The 27,295-nt window shown below is 42.4% G+C and overlaps 1 protein-coding gene across 4 annotated transcripts in view; it reads right to left on the bottom strand.

Moving 5' to 3' along the window:
* LOC139420770 (myotonin-protein kinase-like) overlaps positions 1–21,256 on the bottom strand; it is a 34,009-nt gene extending 12,753 nt beyond the window's left edge. For 3 of the 4 annotated variants that reach the window (XM_071171001.1, XM_071171000.1, XM_071171002.1), the window contains exons 1-8: positions 20,825–21,249; positions 10,053–10,144; positions 9,881–9,964; positions 9,593–9,688; positions 9,181–9,329; positions 8,206–8,299; positions 2,035–2,232; positions 1,280–1,528 (exon numbers count right to left, since the gene is read on the bottom strand). In XM_071171001.1, coding sequence (XP_071027102.1) covers positions 1,280–1,528; positions 2,035–2,232; positions 8,206–8,299; positions 9,181–9,329; positions 9,593–9,688; positions 9,881–9,964; positions 10,053–10,144; positions 20,825–20,993 — 1,131 coding nt within the window. In that variant the 5' untranslated portion in view covers positions 20,994–21,249. Of the gene's footprint in view, positions 1–1,279; positions 1,529–2,034; positions 2,233–8,205; positions 8,300–9,180; positions 9,330–9,592; positions 9,689–9,880; positions 9,965–10,052; positions 10,145–20,824 lie in introns of all 4 variants that reach the window. The other variant, XM_071170999.1, reaches the window with a different exon arrangement.
* Between the last annotated feature and the right edge of the window lie 6,039 nt (positions 21,257–27,295).

Below are 27,295 nucleotides of genomic sequence, written 5' to 3'. Positions count from 1 at the left end.
TGTGTGATAACGCTATTAGTAGCCGATGTGAACAAAACCTTTAAACAGGTCAACATTCACAAAGCCGCTGGGCCAGACAGATTACCAGGACGTGTACTCAAAGCATGCGCAGCCGAACTGGCAAGTGTCTTCACTGACATTTTTAACTGTCTCTGTGCCCAAGGAAGCAAAGGTAACCTGCCTAAATGATTACCGCCCGTGGAACTCACATCGGTAGCCATGAAGTGCTTTGAAAGGCTTGTCATGGCTCACATCACAGTATCCTCCCGGACACCCTAGACCCACTCCAATTCGCGTACCGCCCAAACAGATCCACAGATGATGCAATCTTAATTGCACTCCACACTGCCCTTTCTCACCTGAACAAAAGGAACACCTATGTGAGAATGCTGTTCATTGACTACAGCTCAGCGTTCAATACCATAATGCCCACAAAGCTCATCACTAAGCTAAGGACTCTGGGACTAAACACCTCCCTCTACAACTGGATCCTGGACTTCCTGACGGGACACCCCCAGGTGGTAAGAGTAGGCAACAACACATCTGTCACGCTGATCCTTAACACTGGGGCCCCTCTGGTATGTATTTAGTCCCCTCAAGTACTCCCTGCTAACTCACGACTGCATGGCCAAACACGACTCCAACATCATCATTAAGTTTGCTGACGACACAACAGTGTTAGGCCTGATCACCGACAACGATGAGACGGCCTGCAAGGAGGAGGTCAGAGAACTGGCAGTGTGGTGCCAGGACAACAACCTCTCCCTCAATATGAGCAAGACTAAGGAGATGATCGTGGACTACAGGAAAAAGTGCCAAGTCTAGGACCAAGAGGCTCCTCAACAGCTTCTACCCCCAAGCCTTAAGACTGCTGAACAATTAATAAAATTGCCACCGGACAATTTACATTGACCTTTTGTACACTGCTGCTACTCGCTGTTTACAAATTACCTCAACTAACCTGTACCCGCGCTCACACTGACTAGGTACCGGTGCCCCCTGTATATAGCCTCGTTAGTCTTATTCTTATTGTGTTATGTTTTTATTATTCCTTTTTGTTTTAGTCTACTAGGTAAAAAATGTCTTAACTCTTTTTGGACTGCACTGTTGATTAAGGGCTTGTAAGTAATCATTTCACGGTAAAGTCTCCACTTGTTGTATTCGGCGCATGTGACAAATAAAGTTTGATTTGATATTCTATGGAAGTTGCTCCATATTAGGCCCCTTTACGTTTGAATGGATTGTATATAGATTGTATGTCGGCTTTTTGGATTAATACCATTTCACTGAGGCAGTCGTCCAACACGTCAAAGTTGGAGGTGTCAGTGGCGTTGGAGACTTCAGGTTCGAAGGGTGCTGGAAGTTCATGCAGGGAACCCCAATCTAGTCCACAGAAGAAAGGGTGGCCCCTGAAGTCTCCAGAGCCCCCAGCCCCCATACGATCCTCCCTCTCACAGATCAGCCCCATGATGAGGGAACGGGCCATGTTTGAAACCTCGGGGCCAGATGGGGGGAACTCAAAGTGCTCCTGGAGGGACATAATGGTTAGTTCCTTATAGTTCAAGCTTGCAGCTCTTCTTCACAATTCTTTCGGTTTGAGCTCAATATATACATTTTTGCAGTCTTTGCAGATGTATAAGAAGATGGTCACAAAGATTACTATGGCCAAATCCCAAATCGACCTCTACGCTCTATGCACTTGTGTAGACCTGATTGAATTTGACAGGTGTAAGCAATATCGTAATAGCTCTACCTTGCCCTCTGATAAGTGGAAGCTAGGTGGAAGTTTCACAATATTGCTTATACTAATCAAATTATGTAAGATTTCCACAAGTGCATAGAGTGTAGGGCTAGGGGTCGATTTGGGATTGAGCCCTATTGAATATTAGCTATTTTTAAACATCCCTTCCTCCTCGGATTTCCCACCGGTCTTGGCACCGATATGCACAGATACATATGTACATTTTCTGATGATTCTTCAACATGTTCTCCTGTTCAATTTGTGAAGTGACCTTCTCTCAGTCGCCATCTTACCTGGAAGTTCATGATCTTGGCATAGGTCTCCGAGATGGACTCTGCGTAGAAGGGCGTGGTCCCCTGCAGCATCTCGTAGGCACAAACCCCCAGGGCCCACCAGTCACACTCAGGGCCATAGCCTCCCCTTCCCTCCACTGCACGCAGGATCTCTGGGGACAGGTAGTCGGGTGTGCCTACTGCCAAGGACGAGTGCACCTGAAAATGCACAGTGACATGTCAACACACACAAATGCATTGACGAAAGTAGGATTCTATCCCTGGGATGCAATACGTTCACATTATAGAAGAGAGAAACCTTCCCTCACAGAAAGTAGTAGTTCTAACTCATTAGTAGCAACAGAAGTCACAAACTGTCACACTATAACACACAGAGGAGTACACCTTTGTGTCACCGACGTGGTTTAGTGAGTAAGTAACCCTACCTGAGCCCTAAAGACTTGCTTTAGCTCCCTGAGCCTTGGCTTTAGCTCATAGGGCTAACACAGCCTTCCCACTGGGCACAAACTGGTTGAATAAACATTGTTTCAATGTGGTTTGTTAACGTATTGTGCCGTAGATTCTATGTGGAAAATATATTTGATTTGAAAAAAAATATTTGAGGATGGAATTTCAATCACAGAATTATGTCCAAATAGACAAACCTTGTATAAAATGTTGAATTTTTACATGCAAAACGTTTTCAGATCTTCAACGTTTTAGCCACGGTTAGAAAAAAAAACTATAGGCGGGCAATACCTCCTCCTGGAGAATTGATCTACACTATATACAAATGTATGTGGACACTCCTTCAAATTAATGGATTTGGCTATTTCAGGTGTATAAAATATAGCACACAGCCATGCAATCTCCATAGACAAACATTGGCAGTAGAATGGCCTTACTGTAGAGCTCAGTGACTTTCAACATGCACCGCCATAGAATGCCACCTTTCCAACAAGTCAGTTTGTCAAATTTCTGCTCTGATAAAGCTGCCCCGGTCAACTGTAAGTGCTGTTATTGTGAAGTGGAAACGTCTAGGAGCAACAACGGCTCAACCGTGAAGTGGTAGGCAACACAAGCTAAAAAGTATCTATACTGGATAATGCTAGCGTGGCAGGCTAGCTAGCTACAGGCGAGCTAACATTAGCTTTCAAGTCGGATTTGAAAGTTAGTTTGTAGCTCATAAAAGTATTCTGTATTGTCTAGGGCAAACCTAAATAATGGATGCAGCTACTGTATGGTGGTAGCTAACTCATGTCTAAGTCTGACTAATACAGTGAACTTCGTCCTGCCCTGAACTAAGCAATTATTGGAAAGACATTATTCAGATCTTATCACAGATCACTAATATGACGGTACCACTAGATCCTTCCCTTATACTTCTCGGAGATGATTCTGTTCTACCAGTTAATATTTAAAGCAAAACCAGATTCATTAAATTGGCAGTCATTGCAGCCAATAAATGCACAGCTATTATACGGAAGAGTGACACTGCCAAGCAAGCAGATGTGGCTAAAAGAACTATCTTCATATATTCCATCTGAAAAAAAACATACAATATATGTAATAAACCCTTTGAATTTACTGATGTCTTGGCAGGACTTTCAGCAGTTTCTAGAGATGTTACCTTAGCTGCCTTATTACTACTTTCCTCATTAATGTATTATTATTATTTGTTTTTGTGTTGAATAATTTATTTTTTAGCATGAAATGTGAAGGTCATTCTGTTTTTTGTTTTTTTTGTTAGTCAGTGAAGCTAATAACGGTACAGGTGGAGGGAGGGGTGTGTTCCTGTGTTGGTGAGGGAAGTGTTTTGCACAATGTGTCCCCATGTAGCATTGTGTTTTGTGTAGGTGGAAGGAATAACGGGGCATTATCTGTGTCATATTTTGATGATTGTTTAATTGTAAAAAAATAAATGCCAATAAATATATTATACCCCAAAAATGTTTTGGGTTCACTTAGACATGTCTTTCTTTTGAAAGAAAAGCACATTTTTGGTCCATTAAAATAACATTAAATTGATCAGAAATACAGTGTAGACATTGTTAATGTTGTAAATGACTTTTGTAGCTGGAATATCTACATAGGCGTACAGAGGCCCATTATCAGCAACCATTACTCCTGTGTTCCAATGGCACGTTGTGTTAGCTAATCCAAGTTTATCATTTTAAAAGGCTAATTGATTATTAGAAAACCCTTTTGCAATTATGTTAGCACAGCTGAAACTGTTGTCCTAAATTAAAGAAGCAATAAAACTGGCCTTCTTTAGACTAATTGAGTATCTGGAGCATCAGCATTTGTGGGTTTGATTTCAGGCTCAACATGGCCAGAAAAAAATAAATTTCTTCTGAACTTGTCAATTTATTATTGTTTTGAGAAATTAAGGCTATTCCATGCAAGAAATTGCCAAGAAACTGAAGATCTTGTACAACGCTATGTACTACTCCCCTCACAGAACAGAGGAGTGGGAGGCCCCGGTGCAGTGATGATGTTCAAAGTACTCCAACATACAGAATAAACCAACAGACCACTTCAGCTACAATAACATTCTAAGTAATGGTTACAGATGCTTTTTGTTCTTGCTGTGACTGTGATATGTTGTTGTTTATCTACCTTAGTTGAATGCACTGAGTGTAAGTCCCTCTGGATAAGAGCTCCTGCTGAATGACCCCAAAAAATCTTGGTCAACCGAGAGTCATCTGTTCTTTCGACCAATCGATTGGTTGAAATTTTTAAATTTGTATTTTTCTATAATAGAAACACCCTATGTTTGAATAAAAGGCTACTGAGCTTGTCTGATGCTTTTCTGATGCTTTAAGCACGGATATTAAAAATGACTAAAGAGGGAGACAGAGATTAATATAGCCTATCCAGAAGAAAAAAAACCTGTTCCAACCCACCTCCTCCCACTTTCGCAGATTCCGCCATTAGGCTCCTAAAAATTGCCGGTAATAGCCTACACCAGCTGTGAGCAAGCTTTTCCATTTGGAGTGCCAAATTATCATACCATTTCTACTGATCTGCATGCCTATTATGATTTTCATATGCACATTTTTGTGGAACAGTTTCATTTAATTTCTAATAAAGTCTTCATATCTCAAAATCAATGTAATGTGGTTAAACAAAACGCTACCTAAATGAAAGTGACACACATCTAAAAGTAACTTCTATTGTCATTGCCAATATTTAAAAATAGCCTTCATAAACCAACAAATAAAAACATTGCAGCCTGCAAGTCAAAAATATCCAGATGAAAATAAATATCCTATGAATCACACTGGCTACGCATGGCCAGTCTGCAAGGAACTTAAAACATTATATCAACTATGAACTTGGTCCAGCCTGATCGTGCCAGCAAATTTGCAACATTGTATGAAATATTCTGGGCCCTCAGAGTGTCCTACACCAGTGAGCTCCAGACAGACAGAAACAGCTGTAGGATATTTGCGCAAGGGATAAGAAGTAATCAGGTAGGCCTATTTTATGGTGTTTCCACCGGATCAGAGCATTACATGCTGAGTGGTTATCAAAAGGGAGAGAGCTAGTAGGGGAACTATTTTCATTCTCAATGGATGTAAAAACAAAAATGACTTTGAGAAGATTTGTTCTATTGTGTTATTGACTGTACGTTTGTTTATGTGTAACTCTGTGTTGTTGTTTTTGTCGCACTGCTTTGCTTTATCTTGGCCAGGTCGCAGTTGTAAATGAGAACTTGTTCTCAACTGGCCTACCTGGTTAAATAAAGGTTAAATTAAAAATTAATCAGAAATTGTATCAGATCCCCAAATGGGCACATTTATAAGTCTACATCTATGCGCAGGCCAGGTAGCCTAGGCCTACTTCTATACCTAATCAGAGTACTCTACTGTACTGAGCTGTACTGTGCTGTCCAAACCTGTGAACATAGATGTCCCAGACCAGACCAAATCTGAACCAATTATAAACATCTATTTTTGAGCTGAATCAAGGACGGTCTGGGTCCCCTGATGTGAAATGTATAGTGGGTAGAATCATTTTGGTTGTGAAGTGTTATCAAAAAGCGTTGTCCTTTCTTTATAGTAACATGCAATTTACCACTTGGCTGTCTATTGTATCCCCCTGTCACAGGACCTCTCAGTCAACACCACCTCATAAGATGAGAAAGTCAATTGTTTATGAGGATTGCCTGCTGCAGTTGTTTGAGAGATGTCAATACAACATAGAGAAGACCAGCAAGGGACCCTCAGCATTGTGCAGACATGTCCTCGCTGTGAGCAGGGCAGACACTTGAATCAGGTTGGTGACATTTGACTTGGTCAAAGGTCAAAATCGTTTCGAGATTTGTCCCAATTCACCTTCATGACTCAGCCTGGTGAACCAGCCCGATTGCTGTGTTTACCATTCTATTTCATATGATATCTGAGGTGAAATAGAAAGGTGAGCGCAGCAATCAGGTTGGTTCCACCATTTTGAATCATAACCACCATTGATAATGTAATCAGTGTTTTGTGCGTGTGTTTGTGTGACCGAGCGGTCTAAGGCCCTGCATCTCAGTGCTTGAGGTGTCACTACAGATACCCTGGTTTGATTCAAGGCTGTATCACAACCGGCCAGGAGCTGATCTGAGCTGCCATGCCCATTAATGGGGCACTAGCAAAGACCTTACCTCCAGCCTCACCTCCTGCCTTCTCACGAAAGGTGATCGATCGATGGTGAGAACAGAATTAGGTTTGTTTAGACTGACCTGTTCAAACTTCAGCATAGACACCTATCCTGACTGCTATAGGTAATATAACAGTGACTGTGTATATGTTCATAGATGCATCTATCAGCCAGTACTTGGAGACTTGCAAGATGATGTGATGGAGTCCTGACCAACAGACAGGCTTGATATGACATCTCTGAATGGAGAAAGACCTGGCACTCAACATATTCACAATGTGGGACAAAATGTGATTACTAATAATACAGTACAGCAGAAATGTCCAGTATTTGCAACATCCTTTCCGTCACATGAGTTAACGCTGGAGAGACGAAGCAGGTACGGGGAGTCAAACTTTTAATATATAACGGGCATGGAACGAGACAGGAACAGCGTCAGCATAAAAGAAAACAAAGACAAAAACAATCAATGCAGAAGCGGGGAACAGAGCTGGGGAACTGACAAATATAGGGGAGGTAATAACAGGTAATGAGTGAGTCCAGGTGAGTCTAATATCACTGATGCGCGTAATGAGGGAAGGCAGGTGTGCGTAATGGATGATAGAGTGCGTGGGCTTGATACTGATGTCTCAAAATGGAGAGAGACCTGGCACTGACTAGACACAACTTTTACTTGTATTCTTTTTTTATTATTGAATTGAATGGTATCAATCAATATTGGGAGGGAGAAACCCTGTGTATTCTGCACCAGGACCAGGAAAATCCTGTTGTATATGGGACACCACACAGGAAGGTATGACCGCTCTGACATGTTTGCCAAGGTAACCCCATTACCATCAGACAAGATGCCGATAGGCACAGTATCTGTATCTATACCATAGCACCATGTTATTTAACAAATCCATGGCCACATTTTGAGGATACTGTAACTATAGTTGTCTTCTTATGTAATCATATAAAGCGTGCATGTTCTAGATAGCATGCATAGGTCGTTGCAGGTCTGTAGAGATCTTCACAATTGCTGTAATAATCTGCACAGAATCTCAAACGGCATTGATCACTGGCATTGATCGTGTACTTTTAATGTAATCTCAAATGAAATCCAGGTCATTTTGGTTCTGCTATTAAATGAAGCACAGTGACAACACAATCTGTTGCATAAATAAACAATTTGACATCGTATTTCCATTTGAACGTTGCTGTGCTTTCAAATAGGTAAAAGCGCAGTGATAAACATTTGTGTGACAATTACACCAAAAATGTGACATTATTTTTCCATTGGAATTAGGTTGTGCTTTTATATGGTTGAAAGCATAGTGATAACGCATCTATTAGTTGTCTTTTTGAGTGGGTGAATATAGGTTGTAATCTCATTAATAAACGTCTCAAGGAAATGCCCAATTATCCACATTGAAATGATGTGGTGTGCCCAGTGGGTTGTGACAGTAGACCCAGGTTCGATACCCAGTCTGTAACTTTTGCACAGCAATATTGTTAACAGTGGAGTGAATTGTGAGTGTTTTGCAGCCCTTTGGGGTCTCTCACCATGCCATCCTCCTGGACCCTCAGACAGGAACCAAAGTCCCCCAGCCTGATGTGGCCCTCTGCCGTCAGCAGGATGTTGTCAGGTTTGATGTCCCTGCAGAAGGGAGTAAAAGATGCCAATCTGTCTATGTGCTTTCAAAGGTCTTCTCGTTCCCAGGCCATCTATATGGGATTGCATAACTAATGTTGCCATGGTTCTTGGAATCCTGCACTCATTTGAGGTGCATGGACCAAAAACAAACCATTAGATGCAGTCCATGGTCCACACTCAAAAAAATTGTGTTTTCAAGTTATTGTATGCTGATATATTCATCCATTCTATAGTCAACAATGTTCTCTGAACTTCCCTTGTAGGTGTTCCAAAGTAAGGAACAATTGTCCCAGTCGGTATTAAATAGACGTGCGGCGACGCCCACCTGTGGGGAAAACAACCTGTGGTTGCCTTGTTTACCCCATTGTCCTACAATGAAAAATGTTATCTTTTTCAAACACCATTTTCTTGTTCTCTGCTTTTTTAAGTCAATTACAAAACGACATTTAAGAAAAGAACACAAGAAAACTGACTATAATGCTTCAAGTAGTAAGTGGAGTTACAAACACACAAGTTAAATGTCTTACCCGTGATAAAATGTTTTCCACACACATAGCTACGTCTAGCCTACTTGAAAACCGGGTCCCCACAATTTCCCACTCTTACACACTGAATACCCTGAAGCCACAGGGTTTCCCTACGTGGGAGTTTTGCGAAATAATGATTGTTTTCCCCAATTTGTGGGCGTGGTCAAGAGGAATTCCTTGTTATGACATGAATACCAACTCGCAGTATGTTCCCTGTTTTCTGAGTGTTCTTTCGAACATTCCTTCCAGAAACATGACTGTTTTCAGAACTTTAAGGGGGGGGGGGGGGGGGGCTAGGAACACCACAAATTATTTGCTGGATGGTGTCGTCTTTCTGGGTGTCTCTGACTAACTAACCTGTGCACATAGCCCATCCTGTGGATGGAGTCAATGGCCATGACCATCTCAGCCAGGTAGAACTGCGCCATGTCCTCAGGGATACGGTCGCCAAACTTACTGAGCAGGGTCAACAGGTCACCACCCACGTAGTAGTCCATCACCAGGTACTGAGAGGGAGAGAGAGAGAGAGAGATATTGTGCAAGGGGAGAGATAGTTCCAACAAAGAGAGTGGACGAGAAATTAATTAATTTTTCCTTGGTGTATTTTGAGGGAAAGAAACTGAGGGCAGCTACATTTACACTGAAAAGACAGTGTAGCTTCAGTTAAAGTACACAGGGGGTTTCCCTGAAATGGCACTGATGAACAGAACAGACAAGAATCTGCCACTGACGTGACCCTCGTAACTGAGTGCTTGTTACTGATACCCACCAGGTAATTGTCATCCTGGAAGGCGTAGTGCAGCTCAGTGATCCAGAGTCGATCGCCCTTCAGCAGAACCTCTCTCTCCTCTTGGTAACAAGCTGTCTACAGGACATACACACAGACACACACAGACGCAACGCAGAAAGAAGGATGACGTCACATGCTGCTTTACAGTAGAAGCCAGAAGCAACAAAGGGAGGAAGTCGGTGCTGACACAAAATGTGTCCGTTATGTGAATAGTGAGAATACAGTATGCTGAAAAGTTCCTGTGTGTGTATGTGTGTTTATGTTTACCTCTCCTCGCTTCAGCATGTCCCACTTATTCATAATCTTCAGGGCGTACACTTGCTGTGTGCTACGCATCCTCGCCACAGCCACCTATAAATACGGCGCCACAAACATGTCACAACGGAGACAAGATTCAATTGTCCAATGTGCACCTTGACCTTGTGCGGTGTCCTCTCACCTCACTGAAGGTCCCTCGACCAATCACCTTCAAGATGTGAAAGTCATCCCTCTTGATGCGCGTCTTCTTCACCTGCCTCACCAGGGGCTCCACTGTGATTAGAGGATAGAGTTGTTATTGGACAAGAAAGGAAAGAGGGTGTTGGGGAAAAAAATGTCATGCTAATCAGGGCCATCATTTTTTTGTTGATGCTGTTTTGTATGGAGAAAATGTTTTATACATCACATGTCTTTTAAAAGCAAGCCTGACACACACACTGTTAACAAGAAGGCCCCCGGGCATGCTGGCAAGAATCGTCCATTTCCTTTTACCTTTCATACAAACACATGCATGTGTATTTCTGTGACTGAGTTGGTAGTGCATGGAGCGTGCAATGCCAGAATTGTGGGTTTAATTCTTGCTGGGGCCACCATCTGAAAAATGCATGCACTTATGACGGTAACAAGCCCCCACTTCCCCTTTAAGACACTGGTGGTCTGAAATAGTCTAAGAGTGTGTCTAAGAATAGCCACCACCGTTTAATACTTTTTTAAGGCAGGTTTTTCAGCCCCATCATTTTTCCTTTTTTTCTCCCATGCCTTCTTGTGTGGGGAGGAATGCGTGCAAGACCAAGGCAACATTGTAAACCCTTTCAGTGGAGAGAGAGAGAGAGAGCTTCTTGTGGAAACAACATAATCCTGCAGAGTCCTGTTGCTTCCTTGATTGGACCCCAAATAGCCCCCTATTCCCTGATTGAATCCCACTACCCTGGGTCTGACGCTCATCGGATGTGACAGGGCTTGCAAACTAATATGGCCTACAAAGGGAAACCCAGCCGTGAGCTGCCCAGTGACACGAGCCTACCAGACAAGCTATATTCCTTTTATGCTCGCTTCTAGTCAAACAACACTGAAGCATGCGTGAGAGCACCAACTGTTTGGGACGACTGTATGATCACGCTCTCCGTAGCCAATGTGAGCAAGACCATTAAACAGGTCAACATTTACATTCATACAGATTACCAGGACGTGTACACAGAGCCTGCGTGGACCAACTGGCAAGTGTCTTCACTGCCATTTTCAACCTCTCCCTGAACGAGTCTGTAATACCTACATGTTTTAAGCAGAACACCATAGTCTCTGTGCCCAAGAAAATTAAGGTAACGTGCCTAAATGACTACCGCCCCATAGCACCCACGTCGGTAGCCATGAAGTGCTTTGAAAGGCTGGTCAAGACTTACATCAACACCATCATCTCGGAAACCCTAGACCCACCCCAAATTTGCATACCTCCCCAACAGATCCACAGATGACACAATCTCAATCGCATTCCACACTGCCCTTTCCCACCTGGACAAAAGGAACACCTATGTGAGAATGCTGTCCATTGACTACAGCTCAGCGTTCAACACCATAGAGCGCACAAAGCTCATCACTAAGCTAAGGACGTGGGACTAAACACCTCCCTCTGCAACTGGATCCTGGACTTCCTGATGGGCCACCCCCAGGTAGTAAGGGTAGGCAACAACACATCCGTCATGCTGATCCTCAACACAGGGGCCCCTCAGGGGTGCCTGCTCGGTCCCCTCCTGTACTCCCTGTTCACCTATGACTGCACGGCCAGGCATGACTCCAACACCATCATTAAGTTTGTCGATGACACAACAGTGTTAGGCCTGATCACCAACAACGATGAGACAGCCTATAGGGAGTAGGTCAAACACCTGGCCGTGTGGTACAAGGACAACAACCTCTCCCTCAACGTGATCAAGACAAAGGAGATGATTGTGGACTACAGGAAAAGGAGGACCGAGTACGCCCCCATTCTCATCGACGGGGCTGTAGTGGAGCAGGTTGAGAGCTTCAAGTTTTTTGCATCCACATCACCAACAAACTAACATGGTCCAAGCACACCAAGACAGTCATGAAGAGGGCACGACAAAACCTATTCCCCCTCAGGAGACTAAAAATATTTGACATGGGTCCTCAATCCTCAAAAGGTTTTACAGCTGCACCAGTACATCACCGGGGCCAAGCTTCCTGACATCCAGGACCTCTATACCAGGTAGAGTCAGAGGAAGCCCTTAAAAATTGTCAAAGACTCCAGTCACCCTAGTCATAAACTGTTCTCTCTGCTACCACACAGCAAGCGGTACCGGAGCGCCAAGTCTAGGTCCAAGAGTCTTTCAAACAGCTTCTACCCCCAAGCCATAAGACTCCTGAACATCTAATCAAATGGCTACCCAGACTATTTGTATTGCCCCCCCCCCCTATTCTACGCTGCTGCTACTCTCTGTTATTATCTATGCATAGTCACTTTAATAACTCTACCTACATGTATATATTACCTCAATTACCTAGACACCGGTGCCCCCGCACATTGACTCTGTACCAGTACCCCCTGTAAGCATTTCACTGTTGTACCTGTTGTATTCGGCGCAAATGTGATTTTATTTCAAGTTTGATTTGATGTAGTTCTTTTTTTTACTTTTTTTAGTTGAAAAGGAGATGTGAATCCAACATATTAATGATTAACTTGAAGATTACATTTTAAATCAACCAACGCTTAAAACCATAGGCCTATATGTATTTTAGTCCAATTTTGGCTTGAATTGAAACAATAGCTGTTGATGACTTTGCAAACGCTATATATATATATATATATATATATATATATATATATATATATATATATATATATATAGGCCTAAACAGTCAAATGTATGATATATGACTTATAAAGTATGGTTACATTTCATTTGTATCTGTTAAACCTACCCTTTGGGGAAAAAAATTATAGCAACAGTGGTTTTATTTGGCACCGAAAGTTTTCTGAACAAAAACATTTTTGTAATAATTTTTTTGTTATTATAATTATTATAATTTTTGGGACATAAGACTGTAAAAACAACAGGAAATGAGCTCCAAGTGATTTTAATTTAAGAAATCTGTTCCCAAGTATCCCCACGCATAATAGACAGACACGTGATAGTATACAAATGTAAGCAAGGTTTGAAATGATTACGTTAAAGTCAAACATTATATCTGTTTAGGCTTCTTGCAGTCAATTTGGGGTCTACAAAACATTTGTAATTATAAACTGAGTGGTTCTAGCCCTGAATGCTGGTTATTGATCCCTGCTCCAGGAGGTGCTGCCCAGCCTATTGTTTTTTAAAAATCTTCTGATAGTGGATATAGTGTTGAAGATCTGACATTGTTTCAGAGGTACAACTAAAACATATTTTTACAAGGTTTTTATATGTTGAGAATTCATTATAATGGTGACATAATCTTGTGGTTGAAATTCCACCCTCAACACAACAGTTTACATTGATTACTATGCGAAACTGAGCCTACGCATATCGCGAAAAACAACAGCAAACGGGATAAGATGTTTACATGCCACAGTATCCCCTCTAAGATCAGCGTATCCCAGGCATCTTATTCGGGTTATTGTAAACGGGATATAATAACAGGATATTGGTGTGCATGTAAATGTGGTCAATGATAGAGTTTCTAACCTTACTAATAGCCCATAGGGGTTCCAACATCCTGAACCCACCAGCATTTGATTTAGCCAGCCTGGAGTGTCAGATGTGTTTGCAAATGTTCCATTGTGCCAGGCAAGCTCATCATACCCTGGAGGCTGATCTTGGGTCAGTTTAGCATTTTCTGCAATAATGGTTCAGGTTAAGATTGAGGAAGCTGATCTTAGATCTGTTCCTATGGGAAACTTCACTCTGGAGTGTCAGAGAATGTGTCCCTGTCAGCAGGACATGCTTGGTTTAAAGAGATGATGACTGTAATACCACAGGAGAGGATATGAGGTCAGAAATCATCCTTCTCGATTTCCACCCATCCTGATCAGCTGTATCCTCCTCCACACACACACACACCAGTGACATGCGGTGAGGTCGGTGGCTGGGTAGGAACTGGCTATTATCAAAGCCAGATTTACTCACAATAAACCTTGATGAAGCCCAAGTTAACCATACAACCATACAAATTGACAAACAATTCCCAACCAATGTAAATACCAATTTAGCAAAGATACGCAAGCAATCGTCTCTGATGGTGGCATATTTCATATCATCCAACAAAATGACACACTGCTCAACTCAGCTCAGCTGTAGACCGATGTAGCATCCAAAGTTACAACCAATAGTTGGCACTAAAAGACCAATACATGGACACATTTCATCCGAATAGGTGGCAAAGCAAACTCCATTCAAAATGGATTTACAATTCTGTCAATTCACCGCACACACAATAATATTATTATGTAAAATGTTATTATGCACACATACTGCACACACAATAATATTATTATGTAAAATGTTATTATGCACACATACTGTACATAATAAACAAGGTTCAAACGAAATGTCCATATCTACAATTAACAGTTCGAAACGTTGCAAAAGGGACTCAACAAAATGAAATTCGAGCTTGATAAATCAAACGCATCAAAGGGATGTTGTCTATTCCCATGTTCATTCAACAGTAGCCTAGGAAAATCCATTTAGGCCTACCTTTACTTGCAAATGGATTCCATTCATCTGTCATTCAGGGTGAACCTCTCGGTGATGGCATTGTAGAAGTCACGGACATGGCTCTGCTATTATTTTATTCTGCATGCACACAGCAGGCCTATGCTTGTTTGGGAGACACATGTCCAAGGCCTCCTTTGGTTCCATTTACACACTGATGCAAAAAGTTACATACACACACACACACACACACACACACACACACACACACACACACACACACACACACACACACACACACACACACACACACACACACACACAAGCAGTAGCTGGTAGCACAGTTCTCCCACACTGCACACATGTAGGCAGCTCCATCCATTAGGGCATCCAACTGGTCGGGAAGCAGAATCCTCCCACTCTCTTAGAAGCCAAGGCTCTGGCCCGCATTTAGTGGCGGGAGAAGCCCCATTTCCATTACATCCACAAAGCCAAAGTAAATGTCCAAGATGTGTAAAAGTCCGGGTAAAAAGTATTAATTGGTAATGACATTTCAGAGTGGACAATCCAGTTCTCACTGTTCGACTGCCCGACAGCTAGCAGTGAGGGAGATGGTGATTGCCTGTCATGAATAAAGTCACGTCTTGTAGAGCTTGTGTATGCTGCCGCTGTCTAGTCTTATCTTTCATTATAGTTGATGTTCCACTCTTCAAACCCTCGAGAATGGCGCGTTCGATATTTCCAACTTGGAAAATTGTTTGAGGTGCAGTATAGTGTCCATTTGTCAGGTTGTTTTTGCTAGCTAGTTAGCTAGCTTCACCTTCGTTCTGTTCAACAGATGCGAGTGCCACATTATGTAGACACGCCCACATGTAAAGAGCTTACCCCAGATTTCCCACACAACATGTTCAGGCAATACCCATGTGCAAATAAATATGAAATTGTGTCAATGCAACGAACAAAGCTACTTCAAGCTAGGCAAAGGAGCCACGCCTATGCTGACTCTATCCATTAACATGGATTGGAGTCAGGATTGGCCGCACGCGTCAAGGATTTGAATGGATTTGAATGGATGAAAAGGATGGCGTGAATATCCTGCCGCTTTTCCTGAGGTTTTGATGTAGTTTTAGCAACAGCAACAACATTTTAGCATTTAAACTACCAGAATCATTGAGACAAAACATTAGAAAACAAAAACATAATGAAACATTTTTATATAATAAAATGTTTCATTTGGCTTCTCATAGTAGCTTACTTACAATTAGATTATCACAGGGTACACACACACACCAGATAAACCCTAAGGACACACACCAGATAAACAAACCCTAGACACACACACACACACACACACACACACACACACACACACACACACACACACACACACACACACACACACACACACACACACACACACACACACACACACACACACACACACACACACACACACACACACACACACGTTGACAGAGAACAGGGCCCTGATGGAAAGTATGGTATGGAGTGGGATGAGATTCTTTCCTCTCCTCTTCCTGTCTGTGTTGTTTACCACGGTCCTTTACTGGTGAAATTGTGCTAAGCCATCCAACTGTCTCACACAGATGTAGGATCTTAATTGTATCACTTGTTGATGAGCATTTTCCTGCTAACTTGTAGTGTATTCAATATTTAAAAAGGCTTCTAAATTAGTAATTTCCACTTCAACATTTCAGACTTTATTTGCCCTAAATGAAAATGTATCAACCCCTGGAAAAAGAGTTCATGAATTATAATACACATAATAATTCCTTCATTTCCTGCTGCAGAATTACATTTCTGCTGTAAACTGGCTCAAAGATCCTACATCTGTTAATGTACATGTCTTTCCTCCAGGGAGATGGACAGAGACAGGAAAAAATTAGTGAGACAGGGAGCCGAAAAGAGAGGGACAAAGAGAGAGAAAGAGAGAAAGAAAAGGAGAAAGAGAGAGAGCGAGAGAGAAAGAGAGACAGAGAGAGAAAGTGAGAGAAAAAAGAGAGCGTGAGGGAGGAGGGGTGGGAGTCCTGTTGCCATGTTTTTGTGTACATTTTTTTGAAAGAAAGATTCTTAATAACTTAAAATAAGTGGAGGAGCTGACTTGATAAGGTTGAGTGACATATGGGTAAGTCAGGTGACTTTTTACAGCATCTACACAGCATCTACACAAACCCCTTCTCTATTTGGCACCATAAAACACAGATCCTGATTTGTTGGGAGATAACATAATAACCCAAAATAATGATGCAAAATACTAATAGCATGAAGAGGATAAGGAACTATCCCAAGTTGAAAACTCATATAGTTCCTCTGTAGCTGCTGACATTACATGATTCATGTAATACACTTGTCGGCAACTATGACATTGCATTCTCAAAGCGGGAACAATGAAAAGCTGAAAAGCTGAAAAGGAGGGTGATTGAGCCACAGCCTGTTCCTGTGCATGTTGACTTTGGCCATGTCCCCATCGAAAACTCATTCTGTTATGAATGCCATGTAGGGAGTGACCAGACCAGACCAGAACCCTGCCAGAAAGAGAGGGATGGAGAGAGAAAGAGAATGAGAGTGAGAGAGAGAGAGAGAGAGAGAGAGAAAGCGAGCGAGCGAGAGAGAGACAGAGAGAGAGTGCGAGAGAGAGAGTGCAAGCAAGGGAGAGAGAGACAGAGAGAGAGACAGGAGAGAGAGAAGGAGAGAGAGAGAGAGGGGGGGGGGCATACACACAGATCCAGAAAGAAAGATGCACAGTGAGAGAAACAAAGAAAGAAAGGCAGACAGACAGACCGACAGACACACACATGTTATGTTAATCTAACCTCATAGGGATTTAAAATGTATTTCCATTCAAAATCCTAATCCTAACCCTTAAACCTAACCCTAACCCTCACCCTAACTATAACCCTAACTCCTAAATCCTAACCCTGAACCTAACCCCTTACCCTTACCCGAACCCTAATTCTAACTATAACCCCAATTGTAACCGTAAACCTAAACCTAACCCCTAAACTTAAAATAGCCTTTATCCTCTGAGGGGTGTGGGAAATGTCCACACGAGGGAGAATTTTCCTTGATTTACTATCTTTGTGGGGACTTTTGTGGATTTCAGATCCCCACAACCAACCAGGGTCTCCTTGACTCTCTGCCTGACTCTCTGCCTTGCTGACTGTGTTAAGGAAAGATTAACTGAGGTCTAACCCACTCAGCCTACACTAATCCCACGAACTGGTCAACGTTCCACATCTGACACTCTACAGTACACTCATCCCTGAGCAAGACTGGACACATGCTAAGACCAAAATAGGAACCTCCATCTCTGTGACATATGATATCCCTCGGCCACTGGACTAAATTGCACAAACACAGAAGCAGGAGGACATGAGCGATTGCATGCACACGCACGTACACAACGTTTTGTGCACACACACACTCACTCAGTCGCATCACATATTTACGAAGCATTTTGAAATACTGTACACTAAGAGTTTATTCAAACGAGCACAGGAGAAATTAAGTTCGAGCACAGATCTGACAAGATGTGGATTGGTGATCCTCCTCAGTGAATGTCATAAAAATGTTATCCTTTTTTAGATAAAACTATACTAAATATAATCAATTGACACCAAAGAACTAATTAAAACACTATTTCGCAAAGAAGGTCTACAGTAGCCTCAACAGCACTCCATGGTGTAGCCGGAGGACAGCAAACCTCCATCCTCCTCTGGGTACATTGACTTCAATATAAAATCTAGGAGGCTCATGGTTCTCGCCCCCTTCCATAGACTTACACAGTAATTATGACAACTTCCAGAGGACTTCCTCCAGCCTATCAGAGCTCATGCAGCATGAACTGACATGTTGTCCACCCAATCAAAGGATCAGAGAATTAATCTAGTACTGACAGCATAAGCTATAGCTAGCTAACACTGCAGCACATAAAATGTAGTGAGTAGTTGACTCAAAGAGAGAGAAAGACAATTGTTGAACAGTTTTTAACAAATTAATTTCTCCCTCCCAAAAAAAGGAGAAGCTAGAGAAAAATTGATAGAGAGATTTCTGCATTATTTTGGACTTTCAGTATCACTTACTTAGCAAGCAAATGCAGCAAGCTAGTTAGACCTACTGAAACACCCTTATGGCTAGGTTGTAGCCACCTCAACCTAGGCTAGGTTGTAGCCACCTCAACCTAGGCTAGGTTGTAGCCACCACAACCTAGGCTAGGTTGTAGCCACCTCATGATGGGTATAGGGAAAATGTCAGTATCATGTAGTAGCCCAAACCTATCGCTGTTACATTGAACTGGGTGAATGGAACATGAATGAGAGTCATCCAATATGCTGTAATAGAAATAAGGCCAGAGGAAAAAATCTTCCTCCCTCCTCTTAAACGGCACTCACCGCCACTGTATTGTACAGTATATATGTGGAACCATTCATGTTACAGTATACATGTATACACATCTTTTTGATTGAAATATCATGGAATATACAGTCTGGTCCATATTGGTATCCTTGATAAAAATGAGAAAAAAATACTATAAAATAAATAGTACAAATACTGAGCTGTGTTGTGTGCCCCAAAACAATTTGAACATATTATTATATACTAATACAATTAAAAAAATAAAGAGATTTTGTAATAAAAAATATCGCTAAAGGTTAAGGGTCAAAATTATTGCCACCTCTGTTTTCAATATCTTTCAATACCTCACCTTGAAGGGATAACGGTACTGAGCCTTTTTCTAAAATTTTTTATGAGATTGGAGTACACATTGGGAGGGATCTTAGACAATTCCTCCATAAAGAATCTTTCCAGATCCTTGATATCCTTCGTCCGGTCTTATGGACGGCCTTCTTCAATTCAAACCACAGGTTTTCAACAGGGTTCAAATCCGGAGACTGATTTTGTAGTCAATTAATAGTTTCAGAATTGGAGGATAAACGATGAAAGGTTGAAAAGAAAAGTGTGAAGATGTGAGGAGTTCAACAGAGTTCAACATGTCCAACAGTGAGGCCAATGTTCCCAATAAAACAGTACTCAGTTTTAGTAGCCGGGGAGGCAATCAGCAAATAGTCCTGTGATTTCCTGCTGTAAAGTGTGTGTGTGTGTGCGTGTGCGTGTTTGTGACTGCTGGTGGGCTTAACAGGCTGGCACCAGCTGAAATATCATGGGGGCTCACGAGGGCTGGAAGAAGGTTAACAGAGGGGTGTTGGCTTACATGACCTTGTGTTTTCACTGCAGTCTTTACACTGTAAGGACACTTTATTCTCCTGACCTTAGTAGAACACAACATGACTCAGTACGCTACTCTGGGGAACACATCACATGCACTCACCACAACCAAGGGTTGACTGCTTCTATAAACATAGAACTAGTCGTAATGCTGCCCATTTTTAGGGACTTTACACTTTCTAATCAAAGTTTGTCCAGTGTTTTCAGACTTCTAAAGTAGTCTAATATCAAGATGAAACCATATCCCACAAAAGGTTTCAGATACACAAAGATCACGTCTCCAAAACATGCACATTTTTTGAGGGGTATGATCTTTGTACATTCACCATTCATTCATGATTATCCAGAGTGATGGTAGGTAGCATCCAATGTAATGTAGACATGTTCCGAAACATATTATTATTTACCATTCGTTTCAATTAACGCACAACATCATCTAAAACACAACCTAAACAAACTGCAAGTGCATTCAACAAGTTTGTAGAGTCACAAGGTTGATGTAGTCGTTGCGTGCTAGGAATATGAGACCAAATACTAAACTTTTGACTTCATTTAATACACTATAAGTCAATTTGTCCATGGCTCTTATAACACCTTCTAATGGGGCGACTAGATACATAAAGTGCTTTCATTTTTAAACAGTAAAACATATATGTATGATACCCTCAAATAAAATTGACATTCTGTACTGTCACCTCATATAAAACATTTGGTCTCAAATCCAAAATGCTAGAGTATTAAATGAAAAGTTTTAGCTTCACTCTACAAATAAATATGCAGGGGAGTGTAATCATTTTCTTTCAAATACTTTGTGCTTAATTTAGTTTACCCGGGGCAATAGAACCTATGGATAATCGCGAAAGGGCAAACTCGACCCACCCGGCATACATGTAAGCAAATTGAAACACAGGCAGGTTTTAAATCAGTAAGTACACATGTAAGGTTACATCTGCACACACACACACACACACACGCGCACACGCACACACACACACACACACACACACACACACACACACACAGTGTTAAGTTAAGGCTTTGTAAGTAAGGGACTGACCCCACTGCAGGAAGCCCGCAACGTACTTCTCCCTGGCAAGGGGTGAGAAGCGGAACTCTTGGTACACCCCCACTAGCAGGTCCAACAGTGTCTGCAGTCCCACCGGCCCTGGGGCCTGGAGTTCCAACAGCAGTAGGTCTGAGTCATGAGGCCCAGGGATCGCCGACATGCTGTCCAGCAGGCGTTGCAACTCCCTGAAGTCAATGGAGACTGGAGGCTGGTGGCTGGTTCTGGACTGGAGGTCTTCTAGTCCCCTGTTTGTTTGACACGGTGGCTTCCTGTAGTTTACAGTGCCCCGTTTTTTTCTCTCTTACTCCCTGTCTGTCACTCTCTTTCTCCCTCCCTCTTTCTCTCTCTCTTGATCCCTCTCTCTTTCCTCTGTTCCACTCGCTACTCCACTCTCATCTGTTCGTTCGTCACGCTGTACAGTGTGTGTGTGTGTGTGTGTCTCTCTCTCTCTCTTACCCTTTGGCCCCCTCTCTTGGTTTCTGTTTTTGTCTCACTTCTACCACTTCTTAATTTTTCTCTTTCAGTCTCTGTCTTTCTCTCATCCTTCTCATTCGTCAGTACTTGCCTCCCAAAACTTCAAAGTTAAAAATCGTTCACCTCTTTTACAGAATTGTAGCTCCATGTTCTAGAACTGTATGTGGCCAAACCAAAACCTACACTACTCTGTACTGCAGGTACAGTACATGCTTTATTGTCTCCACAATTCTCACACGACTGTTACAAAACTGTCCACGGTCCATGAGGTATTTTGGTCCCTCAACTTTTGCAGATCCCTCCATCTCACCTCTCGCTCATCTTCTGTCTGCACAGCCCTCCTCCCTCCCCTTTTCTCTCCCTCCTTCACTCACGCTTTTCAGGGGCACAGTGGTTGTCCACTTTTCTTGTCAGGCTCACTGGCTCTGAAAATCCTCCACTCTCCGTCTGTCCATACGTTTATTCTCTTTGTCTGTCTGTCCTTCTCTTCTTTCCCCGCTGTCTGTCGCTCAATGTGTGCCTGTAAGCGTTGCTCCCTATTTCCTCTCTCTCTCTCTCTCTCTTTCTCTCTCCTCACAGCTTTTCTGTTTTGACTTCTCCACTGAACTGCCCCCCTTCCTCTCTTCTTCTGTTGATGCACCACAGCTCCAGCCTCCCTTGCCTCAAATCGGCCTCTCATTGCCTTGAACTTGTTCTCCATTTTATTCCAATATTTCATTGTTTTCAAAGCAAATTCTACCGAACGCGAGATTTATATTGATGTATGTTTCATTTTAACACCATATTGATATGTGTGTTTGAATTGTGTTTGTGGCAGTGTGGGGCTTGTGTGGGTGCAAGCCGGCATGTTGTGCACACATATGACGGATGTATATCCGTATTTGCTCATGCACTTAGGCGTGTGTGTATGTAGAGCACACGTGTGCCTACGTACGTTCCTATGTCTACGTACATTGGTGTCTTTTGCTGGTGCACATCTAGCATGTCGGTGTGTGCACAGCGTGTTTGTATTATGTGGTTCCCCTCAGTAGCCTCCACTGATGTGTGCATAGCATATCTTAGACTTAGTGAATGTGTGTGTGGTGTCCATGTGAGTGTCTGTGTTTGTGTATGGGAGCCACAGCATAACAACATGGTAGTGTGGTGCAGACAGTGTAAGTGGAATGTTTTCCTAAGGAAGTGGCACTCTGGGACACGCCAGGGCACAGCACAGAAGGCTGGCCAGCTACCTTCACCCTGGTCAGACCCAATTCTGATCTACAGTCAGTTTTAGCATTTCCATTTCAATTCAGTGATCTCAGAAAGTAAACTGAAATTCAAATTCTAATCCCAATGTTCTCAGTTGACAAAATGTCACTTTGTCATTTTACCTCCTGGGATAGTTGAATTAAAATGGAATTGAGCCCAACCTTGGTTGGTGCTCACACAGACACCACACAGTTAAGTGAAGTTGCCTCTAGATGCTGACCTATGAACTGTTTTTACATTTCAACCCAAATAGTTATGGTTAGGATTAGGGGAGGGTAATCTGACAAATTCTACCTAGGAAAAAAGATAAACCCAAATGTGCTTCAGCTAAGAGGGGGGTGCTCAACTGAGGGACTTGGAAATCCCCCAAAACGTACCCCAGGATATCCAGGAGAGTAAATAAAAAAGAGCACTCAGTAAGTCTGATCGATTTATTGACGGGAGAAACAAACAATGAGCTTATGTTTCGACATGAATCGCCTTCATCAGAGCGCTCTGTCTAGGGACAGGGTGGGAGCTCATGCACAGATACAGACAGAGTTTTGAAAAGAGGAGTTAGTGCTCTGTGAGAGGTTTGAGTGACACGTCTAAACACGCGAGCCACAATGCCACAGTACAGTATGTAGCTGGGACGGTAGAGCCGATGAGTTATTGGAGGTGTCCCAAGTGGCACTCTATTCCCTACATTGTTCACTCCTTTTAACCAGGGTGCACTCTATATGACTATATAAAGGGAATAGGGTGCAATTTCGGATGCATCCATTATCAAGCACACACTGTGAAACATTGTGTCTATGTCTAATGTATAACAGGAGACAGTAGTGCTGTTCAGTCACTATAGAGCACCCCCACACACAGAATAGAAGAAAACATAAGAAAAGAGAATAGATATTTAGAATAAAATATAATCTTTATGTCCAGTTGTTACGGATACAAGTATCCTGTGTGTGTATCCTGTGTGTGTTTCTTTTCTCTCCGTCTCCCCTCACAGGTGAAAATCATCACTCCCCAATCAGTCAACAATCAACCCATCAATCAGAAGACACACCTCCTCCTGTTTCCTACCCTATCACAGTTCCTTCCCCATGGTTTAAAAACCCCATCATTTGTTTGTTCAAGAGCACAATCTCTTTGTAATGCCATGTTGGTAGATCTCTATTCTTTATAGATTTCAGTAGCTCAATCTCTTTGTAAATGCCATGTATGTAGATCTCTCTCTTTCCGTATTAACCTCTCTTTTGTTTGAGCACCTCCATATCACTTTGTCATCACCTGTGAGTATTGTTTTGGTTATGGTGTTTGTTTGTTGCTGGTGGGAAAAGGGGGAAACCAAGACAAGTCGCCCATGGGCATACACTACCCGTAGGTGAACTTTGTTAAATACACTAGTTAGAACTGGGCGGACCACCCACTGTATTTTGGTTAGTTAGTTAGCTGTTGTTGAAATAGGCTAGTCTAGCTTAGGGGTGTTTTGAATACTTATTGTTTCTTTCCTTGGGTCCAGCTCAGCCCCTTTTCCTGCCCCCCCCCTATTACCGTGTGTTTATAAATAAACCCTGAGTTTGAAGGTATTATTTCAGTTGTCCTGGTTATTACGTTCACACTTTTACTTTGTCACAATTATAATTTACATGAGTTATGTTACGCGTCTCATTACCATCCCCCCTAGACTGTCGGGCCAAAAAGGGATTCGTAACACCAGTACAACAAAAATGTGACATTTTGCTGACACAGCACCAATCACAAACATACTGTACACACATGGCAGGCTGGGAGTAGCACACAGTTAGCTGTGCAGTGCAATGCCCCTGGGGTGGGTTTGGTGTTCAATGTCTTGCTCAAGGACACATAGGTAGTAATTGGCACCTGAAATCTTGAAATATTGTCAGTCCTGGGATTCAAACCTGCAACCTCCTAACCTCTCTAACCTCTATAATCATGTTACATACAGTCATGCCAAAAGTTTTGAGAATGAAACAAATATAAATTTTCACAATGTGCTGCTTCAGTGTCTTTAGATATTTTTGTCAGATGTTACTATGGAATACTGAAGTATATCTACAAGCATTTCATAAGTGTCAAAGACTTTTAATGACAATTACATGAAGTTGCAAAGAGTCAATATTTGCAGTGTTGATTCTTCTTTTTCAAGACCTCTGCAATCTGCCCTGGCATGCTGTCAATTAACTTCTGGGCCACATCCCGACTGATGGCAGCCCCTTCTTGCATAATCAGAATTTGTGGGGTTTTGTTTGTCCACCCGCCTCTTGAGGATTGACCACAAGTTCTCAATGGGATTAAGGTCTGGGGCGAAAATATGGACCCAAAATATTGATGTTTTGTTCCCCGAGCCACTTAGTCATTACTTTTGCCTTGTGGCAAGGTGCTCCATCATGCTGGAAAAGGCATTGCTCGTCACCAAACTGTTCCTGGATGGTTGGGAGAAGTTGCTCTCAGAGGATGTGTTGGTACCATTCTTTATTAATGGCTGTGTTCTTAGGCCAAATTGTGAGTGAGCCCACTCCCTTGGCTGAGAAGCAACCCCACACATGAATGGTCTCAGGATGCTTTACTGTTGGGATGACACAGGACTGATGGTAGCCCTCACCTTGTCTTCTCCGGACAAGCTTTCTTCCGGATGCCCCAAACAATCAAAGGGGATTCATCAGAGAAAATGACTTTACCCCAGTCCTCAGCAGTCCAATCCCTGTTCCTTTTGCAGAATATCAGTCTGTCCCTGATGTTTTTCCTCCAAGTCTTTGCCTCACTGTGCGTGCAGATGCACTCACACCTGCCTGCTGCCATTCCTGAGCAAGCTCTGTACTGGTGGTGCCCCGATCCCGCAGCTGAATTAACTTTAGGAGACGGTCCCGGCGCTTGCTGGACTTTCTTGGGCGCCCTGAAGCCTTCTTCACAACAATTGAACCGCTCTCCTTGAAGTTCTTGATGATCCGATAAATGATTGATTTAGGTGCAATCTTACTGGCAGCAATATCCTTGCCTGTGAAGCCCGTTATGTGCAAAGCAATGATGACGGCACATGTTTCCTTGCAGGTAACCATGTTGACAGAGGAAGAACAATGATTCCAAGCACCATCCTCCTTTTGAAGCTTCCAGTCTGTTCGAACTCAATCAGCATGATCTGTGTTAACGAGATAATCACTGACATGATGTCAGCTGGTTCTTTTGTGGCAGGGCTGAAATGCAGTGGAAATGTTTTTTTGGGGATTCAGTTCATTTGCATGGCAAAGAGGGACTTTGCAATTAATTGCAATTCATCTGATCACTCTTCATAACATTCTGGAGTATATGCAAATTGCCATCATACAAACTGAGGCAGCAGACTTTGTGAAAATTAATATTTGTGTCATTCTCAAAACTTTTGGCCACGACTGTACATTGCAACAAGTTTGACAATTCAGTCACATGTACTAGTGCCCCCATGTGGCCAAAAGTAAGAATGACCTATGAATTGAACCGTATTGGGCTGAGAAACTCTAAATGAAATGAAATCAAAGTTTATTGGTTGCGTACACAGATTTGCAGATGTTATCTCAGGTGCAGCGAAATGCTTGTGTTTCTAGCTTCACCGGTGCAGTAATAATACTTAGCAATACAAAACAAGACGCACATAATCAAAAAAGTAAAAAGAAAGAAATTAAGAAATGTATATACATACTGAGTATGTAAAACATTAGGAACACCCCCTTTTGCCCTTAAAACAGCCTAAACTTGTCGGGGCATGGACTACAAGTTCTCAAAAGCGTCCCACAATTGTGTCAAGTTGTATGTGCTTTGCGTGGTGGACCATTCTTGATCCACACGGGAAACTGTTGAGCATGAAAAACCCAGCAGCACTGCAGTTCTTGACACACTCAAACAGGTGCACCTGGCACCTACTGTCATACCCCGTTCAAAGGCACCAAAATATTGTGTCTTGCCCATTCACCCTCTAAATGACACACATACACAATCCATGTCTTAATTGTCTCAAGGCTCGAAAATCTTTCTTGAACCTGTCTCCTCTTCATCTACACTGATTGAAGTGAATTTGATAACAGGTGACATCAATAAGGGATCATAGCTTTCATCTGGATTCACCTGGTCAGTCTACAGTATGTCATAGAAAGAGCTGTTTTGTACACTCAGTGGATATTAGTGCACTATAAAGGGAATAGAGTGCCATTTCAAACACAGTTATCTTGGGGAGACCCTGTGTCAATCGTATGATGTAAAATATAAGGAGAGAGTGTTTAATTAGCTGGGTCGTATTCACTAGTACCCAAAACAGAGGGAAACAAGCTGAAACAGGGAGGGACTACCTGAACTTGTCCAATAAGAAACACGTTTTATTTTTCAGTTGCAAAAACATTTTGCTATGTTGTGCACTAATAAATACTACCCTGGACTGTCTGTCTGCGGTGGCCATTTGCCCCGTGGTCTCTATGTGTCCAACCCCGTGCAACCACACAGTCACCATGATGTAACTGGCTCTTTTTTAATTGAAGGTGACGTTAAGCCGGCCAGTAGGTAAAGCTGGCTTGGGATTGTGTGCGTGCATGAGGGTGTATGCACATACTGTGTGCATGTGTCAGTGTATGAGAGACAGAGAAGAGAGAGGGATCGAGGTCCAAAGAGAGAGGGATAAGTAAAAGAACCCAACAGGAGAAAAGGCATAAATAAAACGCAAAAGAGCATCAGACTTGGGTTCGGTATTTGAGTGACGTTCTGATTGATTTG

The sequence above is a fragment of the Oncorhynchus clarkii genome, chromosome 12, assembly GCF_045791955.1.
Source record: "Oncorhynchus clarkii lewisi isolate Uvic-CL-2024 chromosome 12, UVic_Ocla_1.0, whole genome shotgun sequence".
Classification (NCBI taxonomy): domain Eukaryota; kingdom Metazoa; phylum Chordata; class Actinopteri; order Salmoniformes; family Salmonidae; genus Oncorhynchus; species Oncorhynchus clarkii.
Note: the sequence above shows the minus strand (reverse complement) of the source record. Positions and strands in the feature narration are given on the sequence as shown.